Here is a 20,203-nt window from a genome sequence, read left to right as displayed (position 1 = left end):
AGAATAGGCCCCGGAGCTCCCCTGGCTCGCTGTCCTTATCAGGGCCGACCAGGGCAAGCCGGTGGCGTGGCCCCGAGAGCCCAGACTGACGAGCAGGTCTGGGAACTCAGGGGGTCGGATCCCAGCTTGACCAGGGCTGGGACAGGTAGCCTCCCCTAGCTCCCTAGTGGAGGACTTGGGCTTAGGTTAGCGGGGCTTAGATGTTGTGTCTCCCTGTTAGCCGAGTAAGGGGACGTTACCCCTTAGGTCCTGTGTATACTCGCTAACTGTATACAAGTTGTGTTAATAAATAAGTGTGCCTCCGATCCCGTCGTCAAGCCTCCTGAGTAATTACTACACATACACACACGGGTGCACGTATACAAGTGCGCATACACACACGAGTGTACATACACAGCAGTGTACGTACAAAGGGATTGCGTTCTACTACACGAACAAATGTGCGAACAAATGATTGTACATACCTAAACACACACATTCACGCATGTACATATCCACATCAACGAGTGTAAATAAACACACGAGTGGACATACACAGAAGTACAGATCCATGTACATACAAACTGTAGTATACTTGGAAAGTGGGGTTTTGTGATTATTTTCACAGGTTAAGCTGACGATATGAATCTTAGATGCCCCACAACATTGAAGTACGTTATGCTAATGACAGAAAAGCATGCGATTCTAATTAATTTTCTGTTTCCACTGCAAACGCTTGGAATTATTAACAATTTCGATGTATTGAATGCTTCCCCTATCCCCTCATTTTGATGCTGCTAATCCTGCATAATGCACGGACATAAGTAGTACTAATCACATACCTGCATTTCCCATATCCCCTCCCTTTGATGCTGCTAATCCTGCATAATGCACGGGCATAAGTATTACTAATCACATACCTGCATCTCCCATATCCCCTCTCTTTGATGCTGCTAATCCTGCATAATTCACGGCCTTGCTTTCATCCCTCAACTGATATTCATCTTTTTTGGATGCATGAGCAACCACCACCGCTCGCCTCACGTTGATTGGGAGGTGAGCCACCGGTAGCCTGGGTCTTAGAGCTTTCCACACCTTACGCCACGCTCCCACGCCCCCTTGATTAGTTTTTTTTCTCAGAAGATGAGCCCCCTGTTGTTTGGCATTACCCAGCCACGAGTAAAGTTCGGAAAAAAGAATCCGCTACCTAATCCGCGGTGCCGGACGGTAACGCTGGATGTGAGCAATGTCCTGGAGGGAAGGCTCGTAGCCACCACAGAGGCCCACGAGGTCTCTGGACGGGTTCGAGGCGCTGGTAACATCTCCATTTTTAATGCAATTATCATTAAAAAAAACATCCAAAATATTAAACACATACACACGAGTTTAACATGTAGGATTTCGGGACCAATAACATCCATAATAGAGGTTGTTAGGTTAGATCGCTGAAGTATATGAATGTGTCTTTAAAATAAAACATTCAATAAATGCATGCCGACAAAGGGCTGCGTACTTCATAAGAGGGCAGCTGCGTGGTCAACACATCTATCTTATATATAAGGAACGAAACAGTGAGACTTCCCAAATCTGGCTGTCGACTGATGAAGCTAGTTTAAATTACAGGCGAAACGTCGTACTCAGATTGTAAATATTGTGGCTTGGCTCTCAAACACACCGGTGTGCTGTACTAGTGACAAATATGCATGTCCTGTTTACGTGACAACCCTAACTAGTTGGCTTTGTCGGGTGGTGGCGGGTTTCAACGACACATTTATATATTTAAGCGATCTAACCCAAAAAACTGTTTAAAATGGACATTATAATAAACCACTCTTACAAGCTAAACCATTCAGATGATTATTCAAAGTTCATGGCAGAATGTTTAATATAAAACACTCGTTTCTATGAGCACCCCGCTCAACACGATTGTCCTTAAATATATTTATTAAACAAAGTCAGTACAGTATAAACTTGCACATCTTATTCCAAATCAAGCTCGAGATCACCAATTTTGATACTTCAGACTGTATGTCACTTTATCATCCTCTAAACTTGCAGCAGTTTAGAGGACATTAGGGGGTGAATATTAGAAAATTAACACGAAACACGGAATTATGCATGGAGATGCACATCCTTATTCAAACGGAGGTGTACAATTATGCAGTGATATGTATTATGTTGCTAGATAGGCGGATTGTTAATGTTAAAATTAACAATTGAATGCAAAGTCCATGATAGGCCAAGTCGAGAACAAAGGATTTGAATGCGAGAGCGAAGATATAAGGGGCTTAAAATCAGACCTCAAGGTTATTTCGAGAGGGATTTTGCTGAGGATAGACGCTCGACTCCTCGCTCTGCAGATAACCCTTCTTCCACGAGACCCAGCCTGGCGAGCACGATTGCTTGGCGACTGGTTGGCGACTTTGCTTCGGGAGAGTTCGTGGCGATCTCTTCAGACGGGTTCCAGGGACATCGATCAGCCGTGCATCAACAAGTGTATTTGTTAGTGGATAAACTGGTAATCGCGTGTGTAGTCCGACTTACTGTGTATCGGTTGGACGTTGGAAAGAGTTTGCTTCTTGGCGACAGTTTCTCTGCTCTGAAGAATCAGTCACATGGAGCAGAAAAACTCTCCACAGCGTTACGCACACACGGGTAAGAAGCCATTCAATTGCTCTGTGTGTGGTAAGGAATTTGCACGGAAATCACATTTTCACAGTCACCAGAAAACACACTCGGGCGAAAAGCCGTTCAATTGCTCTGTGTGTGAGAAGTCATTTTCACAGAAATCAAATCTTCACACTCACCAGAAAACACACTCGGGTGAGAAGCCATTCAATTGCGCTGTGTGTGGGAAGGCATTTTCACTGAAACAAAATCTTCACACTCACCAGAAAACACACTCGGGTGAGAAGCCATTCAATTGCGCTGTGTGCGGGAAGACATTTGCACAGAAATCAGATCTTCACAGGCACCAGAAAACACACTCGGGTGAGAAGCCATTCAATTGCGCTGTGTGTGGGAAGGCATTTTCACTGAAACAAAATCTTCACACTCACCAGAAAACACACTCGGGTGAGAAGCCATTCAATTGCGCTGTGTGCGGGAAGGCATTTGCACAGACATCAGATCTTCACAAGCACCAAAAAACGCACTCGGGTGAGAAGCCATTCAATTGCGCTGTGTGCTGGAAGGCATTTGCACGGAAATCACATCTTCACAGGCACCAGAAAACACACAAGAGCGAGAATCCATTCAATTGTTCTCCGTTGGAGAGGACACGGTCATCACCCCGAAACAAACATGAGAAGATTCGCAATGAAAGAGAAGTGAAATCAAAAGGTGAAACACAAAGTGCTGCAATGAGTCCTGAAAAAAATGCATCTTTCGAACCTATGCAGGTGGATCCTGAGAGATGCGTGGATGTAGTGGATGTAATAAGTCCTGACGACAATTCCTCTTTCGACCCCATGCAGTTGGATCCTGCGAGATGGCTGGATGTACTGAGCCCTGACGCCAATTCTTTTTTTGACCCCATGCAGGTTGATAATGAGAAATGGCTGCTGGAGTGGCTGGATAGTCAAAGTATGGAGTACTTCTGTTAATTGTTGAAGTCTTGAAATGTGCATGTTTGTGTATCAATTTATTAGGTGCAATTGTATATCAGTGATTTCCAGCACTACTCCAAGCTAGTGTCATTATTTTAACAAAACCGTTCGATTGCTCTGTGTTGGGAGCATTTTCACGTTTAGCAACACTTCACAGGCATCAGGAAACAAAAGGTGAAATCGACAGTGCTGTAATGAGGGCCTAAAGTAAATTCCTCTTTCGACCCCATACAGTTAGAGATGGCTGGATGTAGTGGAGTGGCTTTAGAGTACATCTGTTAACTGTTACATTGTGTATATTCATATCTCTGTTCCATCCTAGATAGAGTGATGTTGTTAATGCTCTACAATGTGTTTAGATAAAAGTGTTCCTGATAAGTTCCAGAAGTGTTCACAGGATGACAATAATTTTATACTTCGATAGATACCTTGCTTCGTCTCGTCGTTAGATCATCGGGGCTGTTAAATATGTGGTGTTTATGGTAGAAGTTGCCATGTGTTGTCATCTTCTCACAGCTATTGGTCTTGGTGTGCCGTCTTGTTTTATGATTTGCCCATTCCTGTTATTCATTTTGTCGTGGTGTTTGTGTTGAATTCCGCGTCTTGAGTGTTGAGGTTTATTCACGTTAAGATGGTGCTTTGTCGTCCGATCGGATTATTGTTGATGTGGTATGATGCGCAGTGGTTGTGAGGTGGTTCAATTCCTGATTTTACTCTCGTGGTTAAGTGGTCTTGTTGAGCTAAAGTTGGAGAAAGTCAGTGATCACAACTTTGCTCAATATTTTAAACATGTTCATAAATTTTCATCATTGTGTAATAAATTAATTCACTTCAAATAATAGGTTTAAGAGTGTGCGTAGATGGCACGTTCGTTGTTCCTGTGTTTGATGGCTTGGACTTCTGGACGAATAGCTTCAGTGGAAAAGAATGTCAAAGGGGAAATCGACGTTTACGTTTTTGATTTTAAGAATCTGTTTTAACTGTTTAATTCCAAATTGAGAAATAATTTGCCTAGTTCCTTTCCTGTTTGAGCATGCGTGTTAATAAAGATTTCTATACGAGTATTAACGTGAGTTTTCTTGCAGATTAATAAAGACCTGTTTTTAAAGATGACTGATTGTACGTTATTGCTACCATATCCTTCCTTAAAAGACGGACGAGTAGACATACACACACGAGTGTGCATCCAAACGCGACTGTATATACAGCGGTGTGCATTCACACACGAGTGTGCATGTGTTTCTACGAGTTTTAACGTTAATATACTTGCAGAACAATAAAGACCTGCTTTGTTAAAAATGACTGATCGTCCCTTATTGCTACAATGTTCATAGCGAACACGTGTGGAGGCGAGTTTCAGGTGAAGCATCTCCATCACACAAGTTTACCCTTACCTGGCAGCATCGTGGCAGTCCGCTGGTCACACTCACTACGTCACACTCGAGCTGTAGGGGCGGGGCTCTGTCTGCTCAGTGGCGCTGTTTTCATTCATTTAGCACCACGAGCGGGGAGTCTCATCCCTGTAGTTCCCTGTTGTGTTGGCGCATTCCTACCACATTGCCCCTAAATTCTTTATACGACAAAATATAAAAATAATTTGTTTGTTCCAATACATAATCATTCACGAGTACACATATACACCCTCATGTACACACGAGTATAGTATGTATTGGAACAGCGGTAGTGTAGCTAAACGCTAAACGCTACACTACCGCGCTTCATAATAAATACACACACGAGTGTACATATACAGCAGTGTACGTACAAAGGGATTGCGTTCGACTACACGAACAAATGTGCGAACAAATGATTGTACATACCTATATACACACGTTCACGCATGTACATATCCACATCAACGAGTGTAAATTAACACACGAGTGGACATACACAGAAGTACAGATCCATGTACATACAAACAGTAGTATACTTGGGTAGCGGGGTTTTGTGATTATTTTCACATGTTAAGCTGACGACAGGAATATTAGATGCCCCACAACACTGAAGTACGTCATGCTAATGACAGAAAAGCATGCGATTCTAATTCCTTCTCTGTTTCCACTCCAAACGCTTGGAATTATTAACAATATTAGGAATATTGGCCTCATATTTAATGAGTGTATTGAAGTCATGGGTTTAGTTTATTTGCATGAAGTCGTTTTCAATTTCATACTTCCATTTGCTTGCCATTGCTATGGCACAATGGTTCGGATTATTCTTCCCATTAATGAAATCTCGCTAGAATCATTTGCATTTTTTTCATGAACTTATTTGCATTCAATTGCTATTCACGGTACTAAAGCTCCTCATATCTAGCAACATACCTAAGCTCACCTAGTGTAGAAATGCAGGCAACGCTGATTAGTCATATGCCTTTCATAATATCCTGTATTTGAATTACACTAGGCTCGAATACATACATTTTGTATGTATCTATAATGGTACCAGATATGCGAGCTGCGGGATTTAAATTGCATTATAATCATTAGTATCACATTGTATTCGTATTAGAATGACACTATCCACTGCTGGATCTGCCCTCGCAATGGATTCGTATATACATATATACAGACTATGATTATTTTGACGTATTGATTCTTTAAATGTTGAATTCCTGAAATCTTCCAGCTGTAAGTAGCAGCTCGGCAGGACTGTGGGGTTAGAGCGGGGATATGCCAACTTTTGCAGGCTCAATTTATCGCCGCCACAAATATATTTTTTAATCGGCCAAAACTGAGTCATTTCAAGAGGGGTTGGTTTGTTTAGAATATTTTAGATCACCCACCCTGCGTCTCTCTGGGACCACCCGATTCGCACGCGATACACCGCAGGATGACCCCTTCATCCCGACATTCACACCTGAGCCTACGTGTTCCCGAACACTCGCACACCCTGAAGGCACTTGTAGCCTTGCGTGGCGTCTGCCACCCACTGTTGGGCCACATTCCCTAGAAAGCCGACTTCAAGGTGAAGCTCGACGCCGAGCGTCGTGGGCCACCGCCGGCCTGACACCGTCGTCGTCAGGGGAGAGGAAGCGAGACGGCGCCTCCTGGCTCCTTTCCACCGTAGGGAGGTGTCAGAGGCAGCCTCATTGAGGCCCACGACCGGTTCACATAATCGTCGCTGATGTTGAGCAAGAATTTAACGTGAGCGAGAATTGAGCTGCGTGCTAACCACTACGCTACCACTACGCTACCACTACGCTACAACTATGCTACCACTACACTACCAGTACACTACAACTACACTGCGCATGTTCATACGCACAGCTGTGTAATAGGTTTTGTGATCATTTTCACTGGTTAAACAGAAGAACGCTGAATTATCTTCTTGGTTATTTCGGTAAAGTCACGTAGAAGGGAAATAATAAAATAATAAAAATAAAACAAAATAAAATTATTCTCACGACGTTTTGGCCACAACGCAAGCAGCCAGCCTCAGGTGAAGAACAGGTCTGTCGGAAAGACAGCGTCTGAATGAACACCACCAGGTTTGGCAGCGTATATTTAAGCTGGGTTGGAGGGGGTAGAGCGCCTTGACAAATGAATTTTCATATCAAGAGGAATTTAGCATATTTATGGGAATGCGTAGGAGGTGGACGGGGGGTTTCAAAGTCATATTATACCCGTGCATTATGCAGGATTAGCAGCATCAAAGGGAAGGAATGTTAATAGTATGGAGCGGCAGTAACTAAACCACCACGTAAAAAACTAAAATATAGAATATGCCTCCAGCTACACTTTTTTCTCTTACATCACACGAATCTACCCCGTACTATATACTGCCATAGACAAACCCAACATTAAAATATATACTGTATTACTATACACCACCTTAGACTATACATTATAATATTACACTATGTATTATTCTACCCACCCTACTGTATACCACACTGCTGTATATTCACTATACAATTACGATACTATATATTACCTTATACATTATATTAAACATTACACGTTTATACTATTTATTATCATACAATCTTCTGTGCGATTCGGCAGTTTAAGCGGGTTGTGTGACACTGCAGCAGCCGGCATTTGTCAGCTGTTGTAGCGCCGCGGGGCGTGTGCAGTGAACACGGAGGCTGGCGGGGTTGGGTGCAGGGATCTGCCGCCACCCAAAACTCGGGCGACGCCAAAGTAATAATGAAAATAATAAAATAAATTAGATGATGGAAGATGAAAGTAAGAAGAGCCGTGGTGAGTAAAGAAGTGGGTAAGGTACGAGGTGTAGTTACGGTTGATAAATTGTGAGAGCGATCCGGGACTGCAGCCAGCTGCGGCGCTGTCGCCATCCTACTCTCGAATCCATTGAGGAGGCAAATCCAGCAGTGGATTGTGTGAATCTAATAACGACCACAATGTGATACGAGTGATTATAATGCAATTCAAATCCCGCAGCCCGCAGTTCGTATTCATTCGAGCAGTATGGTTCTAATATGGGATATTATGAAAGGCATATGACTAATCAGCCTTGCCTGCATTCCTACACTGATGTTCACCTTCAGTGCAGTCAGGAACAATCACCATTCCACGCGTGGGGCATACAGCTTCCTACAGCTCACCGCCACGATCCCATGCTCCTTCATTATTTTGTTCAGAAGAAGAGCCACTCTTCCTGTTGTTTGGCATTCCGCTGCCCACGAGTAAAGTTATGTAAAAACAACCCCCTACCTCATCAGCGGTAAAGATCGGTAACGCTGTGGTCAATGTGAGCAATGTCCGAGAGGGAAGGCTCATAGACATCACAGAGGCCCACGAGGTCTCCGGGCTGTTGCGAGGGGCTGGTAACCCCTCCACATTCAATGCACTTACCGTGAGAACACGTAGTAAATAAAAACACACACATCACTGTACATACACATCAGTGTAAATACACACTGCTATAGACTGATAATGGTTATAATAATAAACAACACTTACAAACTATACCATCCAGATGGGTATCCAGAGCAATTGTAACCATTTTAATTGATCGAATATAACAAATAACCCTCGTTGTTTAGACACACCATCAACAAGAGTCCTTAAAAATATCCATAAAATCAAGTCACCGCGCTATAAAGCATGCACCTCTTAGTATATCTCCATCAGCATTGCAACATTTTATATTTATTTTCACAGATAAAGCCGATAAATTGATCACAGTTTACAGGCCATTGTAAATGTGCAAACTAACAACATGCACATACTTATTCAAGGAGATGCCCATCCCTATTCAAACTGAAGCGATCGATGATTCAGCATATTCCTACTTAGGCTTAAGCACAATGGCCACATGAGCTTAGGTATGTTGCTAGATATGAGGAGTGTTTTCTGGTGCCTGTGAAGATATGCTTTATGTGCAAACGCCTTCACACAAACAGAGCAATTGAATGGCTTCTCACCCGTGTGTGTGTGGCGCTGTGTAAAGGTTATCTGCTCCATGTGACTGATTCTTCAGTGACAGTCGCGGGTGTTTTTTAGAGTAAAATGCACCCTCTAAGCTGCGTGGATGTCTGGCTCAAATCGCCAAGAAGCAAACTCTTACCAACGTCTAACCGAGACACAGTAACGTCTCGTAAGTCGAACTACACACGCGATTACCAGTTTATCCATTAACAAAGACACTTACTTGTTGATGCACGACGTATCGATGTCCCTGGAACCCGTCTGAAGAGATCGCCACGAACTGTCCCGAAACAAAGTCGCCAACCAGTCGCCAAGCAATCGTGCTCGCCAGGCTGGGTCTCGTGGAAGAAGGGTTATCTGCAGAGCGAGGAGTCGAGCGTCTATCCTCAGCAAAATCCCTCTCGAAATAACCTTGAGGTCTGATTTTAAGCCCCTTATATCTTCGCTCTCGCATTCAATCCTTTGTTCTCGACTTGGCCTATCATGGACTTTGCATTCAATTGTTAATTTTAACATTAACAATCCGCCTATCTAGCAACATAATACATATCACTGCATAATTGTACACCTCCGTTTGAATAAGGATGTGCATCTCCATGCATAATTCCGTGTTTCGTGTTAATTTTCTAATATTCACCCCCTAATGTCCTCTAAACTGCTGCAAGTTTAGAGGATGATAAAGTGACATACAGTCTGAAGTATCAAAATTGGTGATCTCGAGCTTGATTTGGAATAAGATGTGCAAGTTTATACTTTACTGACTTTGTTTAATAAATATATTTAAGGACAATCGTGTTGAGCGGGGTGCTTCTAGAAACGAGTGTTTTATATTAAACATTCTGCCATGAACTTTGAATAATCATCTGAATGGTTTAGCTTGTAAGAGTGGTTTATTATAATGTCCATATTAAAAGTTTTTTGGGTTAGATCGCTTAAATATATAAATGTGTCGTTGAAACCCGCCACCACCCGACAAAGCCAACTAGTTAGGGTTGTCACGTAAACAGGACATGCATATTTGCCACTAGTACAGCACACCGGTGTGTTTGAGAGCCAAGCCACAATATTTACAATCTGAGTACGACGTTTCGCCTGTAATTAAAACTAGCTTCATCAGTCGACAGCCAGATTTGGGAAGTCTCATTGTTTCGTTCCTTATATATAAGCATAGATGTGTTGACCACGAAGCTGCGCTCTTATGAAGTACGCAGCCCTTTGTCGGCATGCATTTATTTAATGTTTTATTTTAAAGACACATTTATATACTTCAGCGATCTAACCTAACAACCTCTATTATGGATGTTATTGGTCCCGAAATCCTAAATGTTAAACTCGTGTGTATGTGTTTAATATTTTGGATGTTTTTTTTAATAATTGCATTAAAAATGGAAAGGTTACCAGCGCCTCGCACCCGTCCAGAGACCTCGTGGGCCTCTGTGGTGGCTACGAGCCTTCCCTCCAGGACATTGCTCACATCCAGCGTTACCGTCCGGCACCGCGGATGCGGTAGCGGATTCTTTTTTCCGAACTTTACTCGTGGCTGGGTAATGCCAAACAACAGGGGGCTCATCTTCTGAGAAAAAAAACTAATCAAGGGGGCGTGGGAGCATGGCGTAAGGTGTGGAAAGCTCTAAGCCCCAGGCTACCGTGGGCTCACCTCCCAATCAACGGGTTGCTCATGCATCCAAAAAAGATGAATATCAGTTGAGGGATGAAAGCAAGGCCGTGAATTATGCAGGATTAGCAGCATCAAAGAGAGGGGATATGGGAGATGCAGGTATGTGATTAGTAATACTTATGCCCGTGCATTATGCAGGATTAGCAGCATCAAAGAGAGGGGGTATGGGAGATGCAGGTATGTGATTAGTAATACTTATGCCCGTGCATTATGCAGGATTAGCAGCATCAAAGGGAGGGGATATGGGAAATGCAGGTATGTGATTAGTACTACTTATGTCCGTGCATTATGCAGGATTAGCAGCATCAAAATGAGGGGATAGGGGAAGCATTCAATACATCGAAATTGTTAATAATTCCAAGCGTTTGCAGTGGAAACAGAAAATTAATTAGAATCGCATGCTTTTCTGTCATTAGCGTAACGTACTTCAATGTTGTGGGGCATCTAAGATTCATATCGTCAGCTTAACCTGTGAAAATAATCACAAAACCCCACTTTCAAAGTATACTACTGTTTGTATGTACATGGATCTGTACTTCTGTGTCCACTCCTATGTTAATTTACACTCGTTGATGTGGATATGTACATGCGTGAATGTGTGTGTATAGGTATGTACAATCATTTGTTCGCACATTTGTTCGCACATTTGTTCGTGTAGTAGAACTCAATCCCTTTGTACGTAAACTGCTGTGTATGTACACTCGTGTGTGTATGCGCACTTGTATGCATGTGTGAATGTATGAAGTAGTGTGTATGCACATTCGTGTATGTTTCAACAGTGCTGTGTATGTCCACTCGTGTGTGGGTGTGTGTACATGGGAGTGTATGTGTACTCGTGTGTGATTATGTATTGGAACAAACAAATTATTTTTATATTGTGTCATACAAAGAAATGAGGGGCAACGTATTAGGAATGCGCCACCACAACAGGGAACTACAGGGATGAGACTCCCCGCTCGTGGTGCTAAATGAATGAAAACAGCGCCACTGAGCAGACAGAGCCCCGCCCCTACAGCTCGTGAGTGTGACGTAGTGAGTGTGACCAGCGGACTGCCACGATGCTACCAGGTAAGGGTAAACTTGTGTGATGGAGATGCTTCACCTGAAACTCGCCTCCACACGTGTTCGCTATGAACATTGTAGCAATAAGGGACGATCAGTCATTTTTAACATAGCAGGTCTTTATTGTTCTGCAAGTATATTGACGTTTAAACTCGTAGAAACACATGCACACTCGTGTGTGAATGTCTCCTCGTCCGTGTTTTTTGAAGGAAGGATATGGTTACAATAACGTACGATCAGTCATCTTTAAAAACAAATCAGATCTTTATTAATCTTCAAGCATCTTAACGTTAAAACTCGCACCTAACCATCACCACCACCCATCATAAATTAACACACAGACAGCTACAAACATAGATATGTAAACTGACACAAACATAACAGACACACAAATAAACAATCTCTTTCACGACTTAATAATAACAAAGTCCATTTTACCCGTGACAGGCTAGGTGCACACAGACAAACCATTGCACAATAATTTACATGTAACTCAAATTCACACTTAGTACTACCACCTTACTCACTTAAACATAACTACATAGATTAAGAAAACCATGAATTTAATAGTGAATAAACCAACAAGATGGTGTTTATACGCTTGCAATTAAATGAATGAAATACAAGTTAATAATTCAAATAAATAATAATGAATATGAAGCCTGAGGCCGAGGTGTATGGCAGGCCTAACGGCCAGGCCTCCCTTCTGTCCTCGTCGCAGGAATGGCGACATCAAAGAGCACAAAGCAAGGGGGCAAATGTTTAATTTCTGTAGCGTAATTTAGACTAATTAGAGACTACAAACACTATGTACACGATGTACACACAGCTACACAACGCACACACACATTCTATCACACTCACTGACTCACTCTGCCACTCTCACTCAAGCTCTAACGCACTCAATCTCTCATCCACTTATTCACTCACATCCACTCACTCAATCTCTCACCCACTCGCAAATCTCTCACCCACTCACTCATTCACTCAATCTCTTACCCACTCACCCACCCGCTCACTCAAACTCTCACCCACTCACCCACCCACTCGCTAATCTCTCATCCACTCACTCACCCACCCACTCGCTAATCTCTCACCCTCTCACCCATTCACTCAATCTCTTACCCACTCACCCATTCACTCAATCTCTTACCCACTCACCCACCCACTCACTCAATCACCCACCCACTCACTCAATCTCTCACCCACTCACTCAATCTCTCACCTACCCACCCACCCCCCCCACCCACTCACCCACCCCCCCCACCCACTCACCCACCCCCCCCACCCACTCACCCACCCCCCCCACCCACTCACCCACCCCCCCCACCCACTCACCCACCCCCCCCACCCACTCACCCACCCCCCCCACCCACTCACCCACCCCCCCCACCCACTCACCCACCCACCCACCCACTCACCCACCCACCCACCCACCCACTCACCCACCCACCCACTCACCCACCCACCCACTCACCCACCAACTCACCCACTCACCCACCCACTCACCCACCAACTCACCCACCCACTCACCCACCAACTCACCCACTCACCCACCCACCCACCCACCCACCCACTCACTCACTCACTCACCCACTCACTCACTCACTCACCCACTCACTCACTCACCCACCCACTCACCCACCCACCCACTCACTCAATAACCCACCCACCCACTCACCCACCCACCCACTCACCCACCCACTCACCCACCCACTCACCCACCCACCCACTCACTCACCCACCCACCCACTCACTCACCCACCCACCCACCCACTCACCCACCCACTCACCCACCCACCCACCCACTCACCCACCCACTCACTCACCCACTCACTCACCCACCCACCCACCCACCCACTCACCCACCCACCCACTCACTCACTCACCCACCCACCCACTCACTCACCCACTCACCCACCCACCCACCCACCCACTCACTCACCCACCCACTCACCCACTCACCCACCCACCCATTCACTCACTCACCCACTCACCCACTCAATCACTCACTCACCCACCCACTCACTCACCCACTCACTCACTCACCCACCCACCCACTCACTCACTCACTCACCCACCCACCCACTCACTCACTCACTCACCCACCCACCCACTCACCCACCCACCCACTCACTCACTCACCCACTCACCCACTCACCCACTCAATCTCTCACAACACCCACTCACTCACCCACCCACTCACTCAATCTCTCACAACACCCACCCACTCACCCACTCACTCACCCACTCATTCAATCTCTCACCCACTCACTCAATCTCTCACCCACTCACCCATTCACTCACCCTCGCTGTGTAGACCACGGAGTCTGAAGTCGAACCCAGGACCTGCTGTTTCCGGTCCAGCGCACAACCAGCACTGCACCACGTGATGCGCCAGCCGGGATCGTGGGGGGCGGAGCCTCGCGCTAGTGACGTCACCTCTGTTACGTCACAGCCACGCCTCCACCCACAGTCGAGAGGAATGCACACGAGGGAGCAGCAGAAGAAGCCTTTTGAGAGCGAATCCTCAACGAGGTGAGCGACCCTGTTGATTTTACATTTCGACCACAAACTAAAGCTTCATTATTTTTATATGTTCATAATTCAATTTTTAGCAATCAAATTAGAAAAAAACGCCACTTTTTTCCAAATTTTCTTGCTGTGGATTTAACACCTGATGACGATTGCGTGTGTTGCACTCGAAACGTCGTGATAATTTAATTGTTTTATGTTTTATTCTTTTATTGTTTCCCTTCTATGTGACTTCACCGAAAGAACCAAGAATATGAATCCCTGCAGTCACGAAAGCTTTAAATAAAAACTTCAAATTAGAACTGTTAGATAGGATACTTGGCATGCCCTGAAATGTTGCTGTTACTATCGTTGTTTAGACCCCAGGCGAGTCAGCATTTAAGACGAGCATAACTAACCCGTTTAAATATAATAGAATATGAATAACATGTCGACAATTATTGTTTCTAGATTTGAAGCTTTCGTGACTGCAAGGATTCATACTCTTAGGTTTTTTCGATAAAGTCACATAGGTGATTTATTATATTATTATTATGTTATTCTTTTATTTCTATCATTAATTATATTATTATTATTATCTTATTATTATTTATTTTTACCTACGTGACTTTACCAAACAAACCTAAAAGTACAATTATAATGTTCTTATTGCTGGTACAATTGTGTCCTACATTATATGTATTGAATGTTATTCAACATTTGGAGAGGAGTCTGCCTTTAAGTTCAGACCCGAGCCGCTGCCATAGTTGCCTCCAATCTGTGATGTCACAGCCACATGGGTGGTACCTCTGACATCAAGTGACCTACGACGTCATGCTCGTATTATAACAAATCATTAAAGTATGGTCATATGACCCTAATTTCCCACAAGGCATATGGGTCCTTTATCAAGCAGTCGATTAATACAAATGGGCTGTACATGAACATGCATGTCGGGATTAGAGGTGAAATATCATTGTTAAGTCTGGTGATTATGTTTAATGGAATAGGCAGTTGGAATAAACATATTCGTGTGGGTGGATGAGTGAGTGATCGGGCGCACACATGAGTGGGCAAACAACCGAGTGAGTAGGCTTTTAAAGCAACAGTCACGATAGTCTTCTTGGTTCTTTCGGTAAAGTCACGTAGAAGGGAAATAATAAAATGAAAAAAAATAAAACATAATAAAATACAATTCTCACGACGTTTCGGCCAAAACGCAGGCAGCCGTCCTCAGGTGAAGAACAGGGCTGACGACAAGACAGCGTCTGAATGAGCACCAACTAAGCTTAGCAGCATATATTTAAGCTGGGTTAGAGGGGGAAGGGCGCATTGACACAGGAATTTGCATATCAACAGATGAATTTAGCGTTTTTATGGCAAATATAGATATGGGATTAGTCACTACTTGTCAAATGCGTAAGAGGTGGAGGGGGGGTCTCAAAGTCATATTATGCCCGTGCATTATGTAGGATTAGCAGCAACAACAAAAAAAGTCACGATAGTGTTTTAGATTTAAAGCTTTCGTGACTGCAAGGAATCATACTCTTAGGTTTTTATCGGTAAAGTCACGTAGGGAAAAATAAATAAATAATACATTTTGATAATATTATTAATATAAATAATAATAAAAATTAACTAATAAATCACGACGTTTCGGAGTCAACACAAGGTTCATCAGGTGATAAAAGGCACAGTAAAATAACTACAGTTATTACAGTTATTAACTACAGTTATTTTGCTGTGCCTTTTTACACCTGATGAAGGAAGCTTTTGTTGCCTCCGAAAAGTCGTGATTTATTATTTTATTTCTATTATTATTTCTATTTTGTTTATTATTCATTTTTATTATTTATCTATTTTTACCTACGTGACTTTACCCAAAAAAAAACTAAGAGTATAGTCACGATAGTGATTGGATTGGTACAATGAGTGGTCAAATATGTGTAATGCGGGCGTAAGCGACCTTCCGGATGTGACGTCACGGGGGGTGGAGTCATGTGACGTGGGTGGAAGGTTCGGGTCCTTAAGCGGGTAAACCGGAAGGGGAAGTCAGTCGGGGTGTGAGCGGAAAAGAGTGAGGCCACGCGGGCGAGTGTGGAGAGGGGGGCACCGACGGCCATCGGGAGCCAACCCCGAAGACAAGAGGAAGCTGCGGAGTGGTGTGCAGCTGCAGAGGAGACAGCCAGAAGGGCTGCGTGTTAGAGGCAGCGGTGTGGCTGCCAGGAGGAGCTGCGGAGAGAGAGAGAGACAGCACGAGGCTGTCAGAGCTGCGGAGGGAGAGAGGGAGACAGCACGAGGCTGTCAGAGCGGTGGAGAGAGAGGAGTTGCAGCGAGTACAGCCAAGGGGGGCTGTGTGAGAGAAACAGCAGCGGGGCTGCTGTTGTGGATCGGGCCGACATTGGAGTCAGCACCGTGGAGAAGCTACAGAGTAAAGACAGCCGTGTGGGTGTACAGCACGAACCGAATAAAGGACACTGAGCCAGACATCGTGGTCCAGTCGTTTATTACACTGGTGTCGGAAGTGCAACGGCATGTCGAAACAAGTGAGGAAGAAAGATAATCCGGCGCCTGCATCGGCTTCTTCGTCCGACGACGACGAACTCCCTCCAACCACGGATCCTGTTGGGGTGGTGGAGGAGAGCCCGGCTGAGGCGACCACGGGAACGGGAGTGGAGGATGTTGGCGCGGTGGCGGGTCCGTCGACATCATCAGACGCGGATCAACGATGGCAAGCGATGGCGGTACAGCTGGAGGCACTTAAGGACGTCCTGGCGCATCTATGCCATCTCGTCGCGCCAGGGACGATGGATGATGCAATTGGTGCTCCGCGGGCCGCCACGTTGCCTGTCCTGCCGCCGCCATTGCCCACGCGGCAAGAGGCCGCCATTTTGCGCGCTCCGTGGCGCCAAACCGCCATCTTGGCCACGCCGCGGGCCGACGCCATTTTGAATTTGCCATCACAACCACCACCATTGGAAGACGGCGGGAAGAGGAGTCGGAGTCGCCACCTTACAACGGTTAAAGAATTTTCCGTCGGTGGGGACTGGAGCGCGTTCGCCTGCCGCTTCTTGGCGGCGGTACGCACAGCAAGATGGACCGATGCGGAGGCTTTGGAGGTGTTGCCGACTCTCCTGGACGACGAATCTGTCCGATTCTTCCGTTCCATAACGACCGATAAGAAGGCAACTTTATGTGGTGTTTTTCAAGAAATGGCCGATGCTTATGAGCCACCAGATGATGCGCATCGGCGATTCGCTCAACGGCAACGAGCACCAGAGGAGTCGCCCGTGGCGTTCAGGGGTGCGGTGCTGGAGCTGGCCATGGCAGCTTATCCTGAGACGCCACAGGACCTGCTCGAGCCTCTCATATTAGGGAAAATGTTGGAGCTGTCTCGGGATCTAGGGATCCCCATGCCTGTGTGTGGGCATGAGAAGCTAACTTCCCGGACGGCTGCTAAGTGTCTCGATGCGCAATTCAACCTCCGTCGCTGGAAACAAGTGACGGCGTGGACGGGGGGGCCCGTCAAAGAAGGGGATGCGCTGGGGTGGAACCCTGCGCAGGCTGTCTATGTTCCGGATGACCGGGGCCCTCAACAACTGACGGCCGCCTCCGCTCCATGGACGGGACGCGGCGGGCCGAGACCGCGCGCGGCGCTACCAGAACGGGGCCGTCAGGAGGCGAGGCCTGCGCTTCGGCGCAACGAGGCCGAATGTTTCCGCTGCGGGCGTAGGGGCCACTACGCCAGAGACTGCTGGGCCCGCTTCCCGGCTCCGCCGCAGCAGGAGGCCTCGGCACCGGTCAAGTCGGCTAAAGATCCTCCGAAACAGGCATGTCGGCACGCACCAGACACTCGGCAAGGCTTTACACCTCACCCATCACCGTCGTTGCGCCATCCTAACGTTGTGGTTAAAGCATGCCCTTCGACGGGGCCTTGTCGCTCGGTCACGCAGTGGCGCAAGTTGGCACGGAGAGTCGTCGCGGCCGCTACGGGCTCGTCCACTGTACCGGGGTCTATACAAGGGGTGGACGTACGCATTTTGGTCGACTCCGGCGCGTCTGCGACTATTATTTCGGATGTCATTTTCCATCTGTTGGGCATCCCGCCGGGGGCTGTGCGTCCGGTTTATGGGTCGTGCGTCGCTGCGAACGGGGGTAGCATGGGTATCGTGGGTCAGGTGGATGCTAAGATATCTATTGGGGATGTGTCGGCCTCGGGTGTTGTGTTGATATCGAGATCTTTGGCGGTTCCTTGTTTGTTAGGCACCGATTTTTTGGCTAAGATGCCCATTTTGATCAAAATCAATGAGAATTGTATTGAACTGCCGGGGGGCCGTCAAATCTCGTTTCTGCCGTCGCCCTGGGGGCGACCTGCTTCGGCCGTACAAGTGCAGGCGCTGTCCGTCGCATCTGTGGACATCCCACCTGGTACACAGATGCTTATACCCTTGCGGTATCGGAAGCCCCTGCCTGATCGGCTAGGAGCAGTAGGGGTCTTGTTGTCACCGTCCGCCACGATAACAACCGGGTTGGCGTTAGTGGGGGCACAGACCATCGTCCGGCCGGATCAATTACCGTTTTTACAGGTGCTTAATGCGGGGGGAGAAAACGTCCGTGTCCCGGCCGGTACGGTTGTGGCACATGCCACTACGGCGTTTGCGACCCATGATTGTCCACATAGCCGGGGAGTTGTTGCTGGGGTTTCCGAGCCAAGGAGTTCGGATGATCGTTGGGTTGCTCATTTATGTGACGGAAATTCTTCCCTGTCCATGGAGCAACGTGGTGCGCTGCGTAAATTGTTGTTGACATATTCCGATGTGTTCAGCTCCGATGATTTGGATTTGGGCCGCACTTCGTTGCTTTACCATCACATTGAGACGGGCGATGCTGCCCCTATTCGATTAAATTCGCATCGGATGAGTCCTGCGGAGCGAGAACACGTACGGGGGGCAGTGGAAGACATGTTGGCTGCGGACATTATATCGCCATCTAACAGCCCATGGGGCGCTCCAGTCGTCTTGGTTAAGAAGAAGGATGGCAAATTGCGATTTTGTGTTGATTTCCGCAAATTGAATAAGATATCGGTGGCAGATGCGTACCCCCTGCCGCGTATGGATGACTCCCTCGACGCATTGTCGGGGGCTAAGTTCTTTTCCACACTGGACCTCTCTTCGGGATTTTGGCAGCTTCCCCTTGTCGAGTCCTCACGGGAGAAAACCGCATTCCGTACGCCGCAGGGGTTATTTCAATTCAACTGTCTCCCGATGGGATTGAATGCGGCCCCTGCTACATTTCAAAGATTGATGGAGCTCGTTTTGACGGGGTTGCAGTGGGAGACGTGTCTTATATATTTGGACGATATTATTGTCTTCAGCCGCACATTTGATGAACATTTGACGCGGCTGGAGACAGTGTTCACGAGGATGCGTTCTGCCAAATTGAAATTCAAACCAAAGAAATGTCACCTACTGCAACGGTCCGTCCGCTATTTGGGGCACATTGTGAGTGCTGAGGGAGTGTCCACGGATCCGGAAAAGACGGCGTGCGTCCGGGATTGGCCGACTCCGGCCACCGTGGGGGATGTTCGGCGGTTTTTGGGATTTGCCTCGTATTACCGAAGATTTGTGCCGGGTTTTGCGACGATTGCGAGGCCCTTGCATCTCCTTACGGGTAAAGGACGGAAGTTTGTTTGGGGACAGCCGGAGGAGGCGGCCTTTCGGAGTCTGCGTGATCTATTGGCCACGGCCCCAACATTGGATTATCCCGATTTCGATCACCCATTCATTCTTGATACGGACGCGAGTGACACAGGTATTGGGGCGGTGTTATCACAGTCTAAAGGGGGTGTAGAGCGTGTCGTGGCGTATGGTAGCCGAGTCTTGTCTCCTGCGGAAACCCGCTACTGTGTCACTCGCAGAGAACTATTGGCGGTTGTTTTTTTCCTACGGCAATTTCGACCATACCTC

General features: G+C 46.4%; 1 protein-coding gene across 1 annotated transcript in view; it reads left to right on the top strand.

Moving 5' to 3' along the window:
• The window catches only part of LOC144738384 (uncharacterized), a 135,142-nt gene that overhangs the window by 40,124 nt on the left and 74,815 nt on the right, over positions 1-20,203 (top strand). Inside the window, exon 3 of the mRNA XM_078621423.1 lies at positions 2,689-3,290. Coding sequence (XP_078477549.1) covers positions 2,689-3,290 — 602 coding nt within the window. The remainder of the gene's footprint in view (positions 1-2,688; positions 3,291-20,203) is intronic.

This window comes from Lampetra planeri, chromosome 82 (genome assembly GCF_965212315.1).
Source record: "Lampetra planeri chromosome 82, kcLamPlan1.2.h2, whole genome shotgun sequence".
NCBI classification, from domain to species: domain Eukaryota; kingdom Metazoa; phylum Chordata; class Hyperoartia; order Petromyzontiformes; family Petromyzontidae; genus Lampetra; species Lampetra planeri.
Note: the sequence above shows the minus strand (reverse complement) of the source record. Positions and strands in the feature narration are given on the sequence as shown.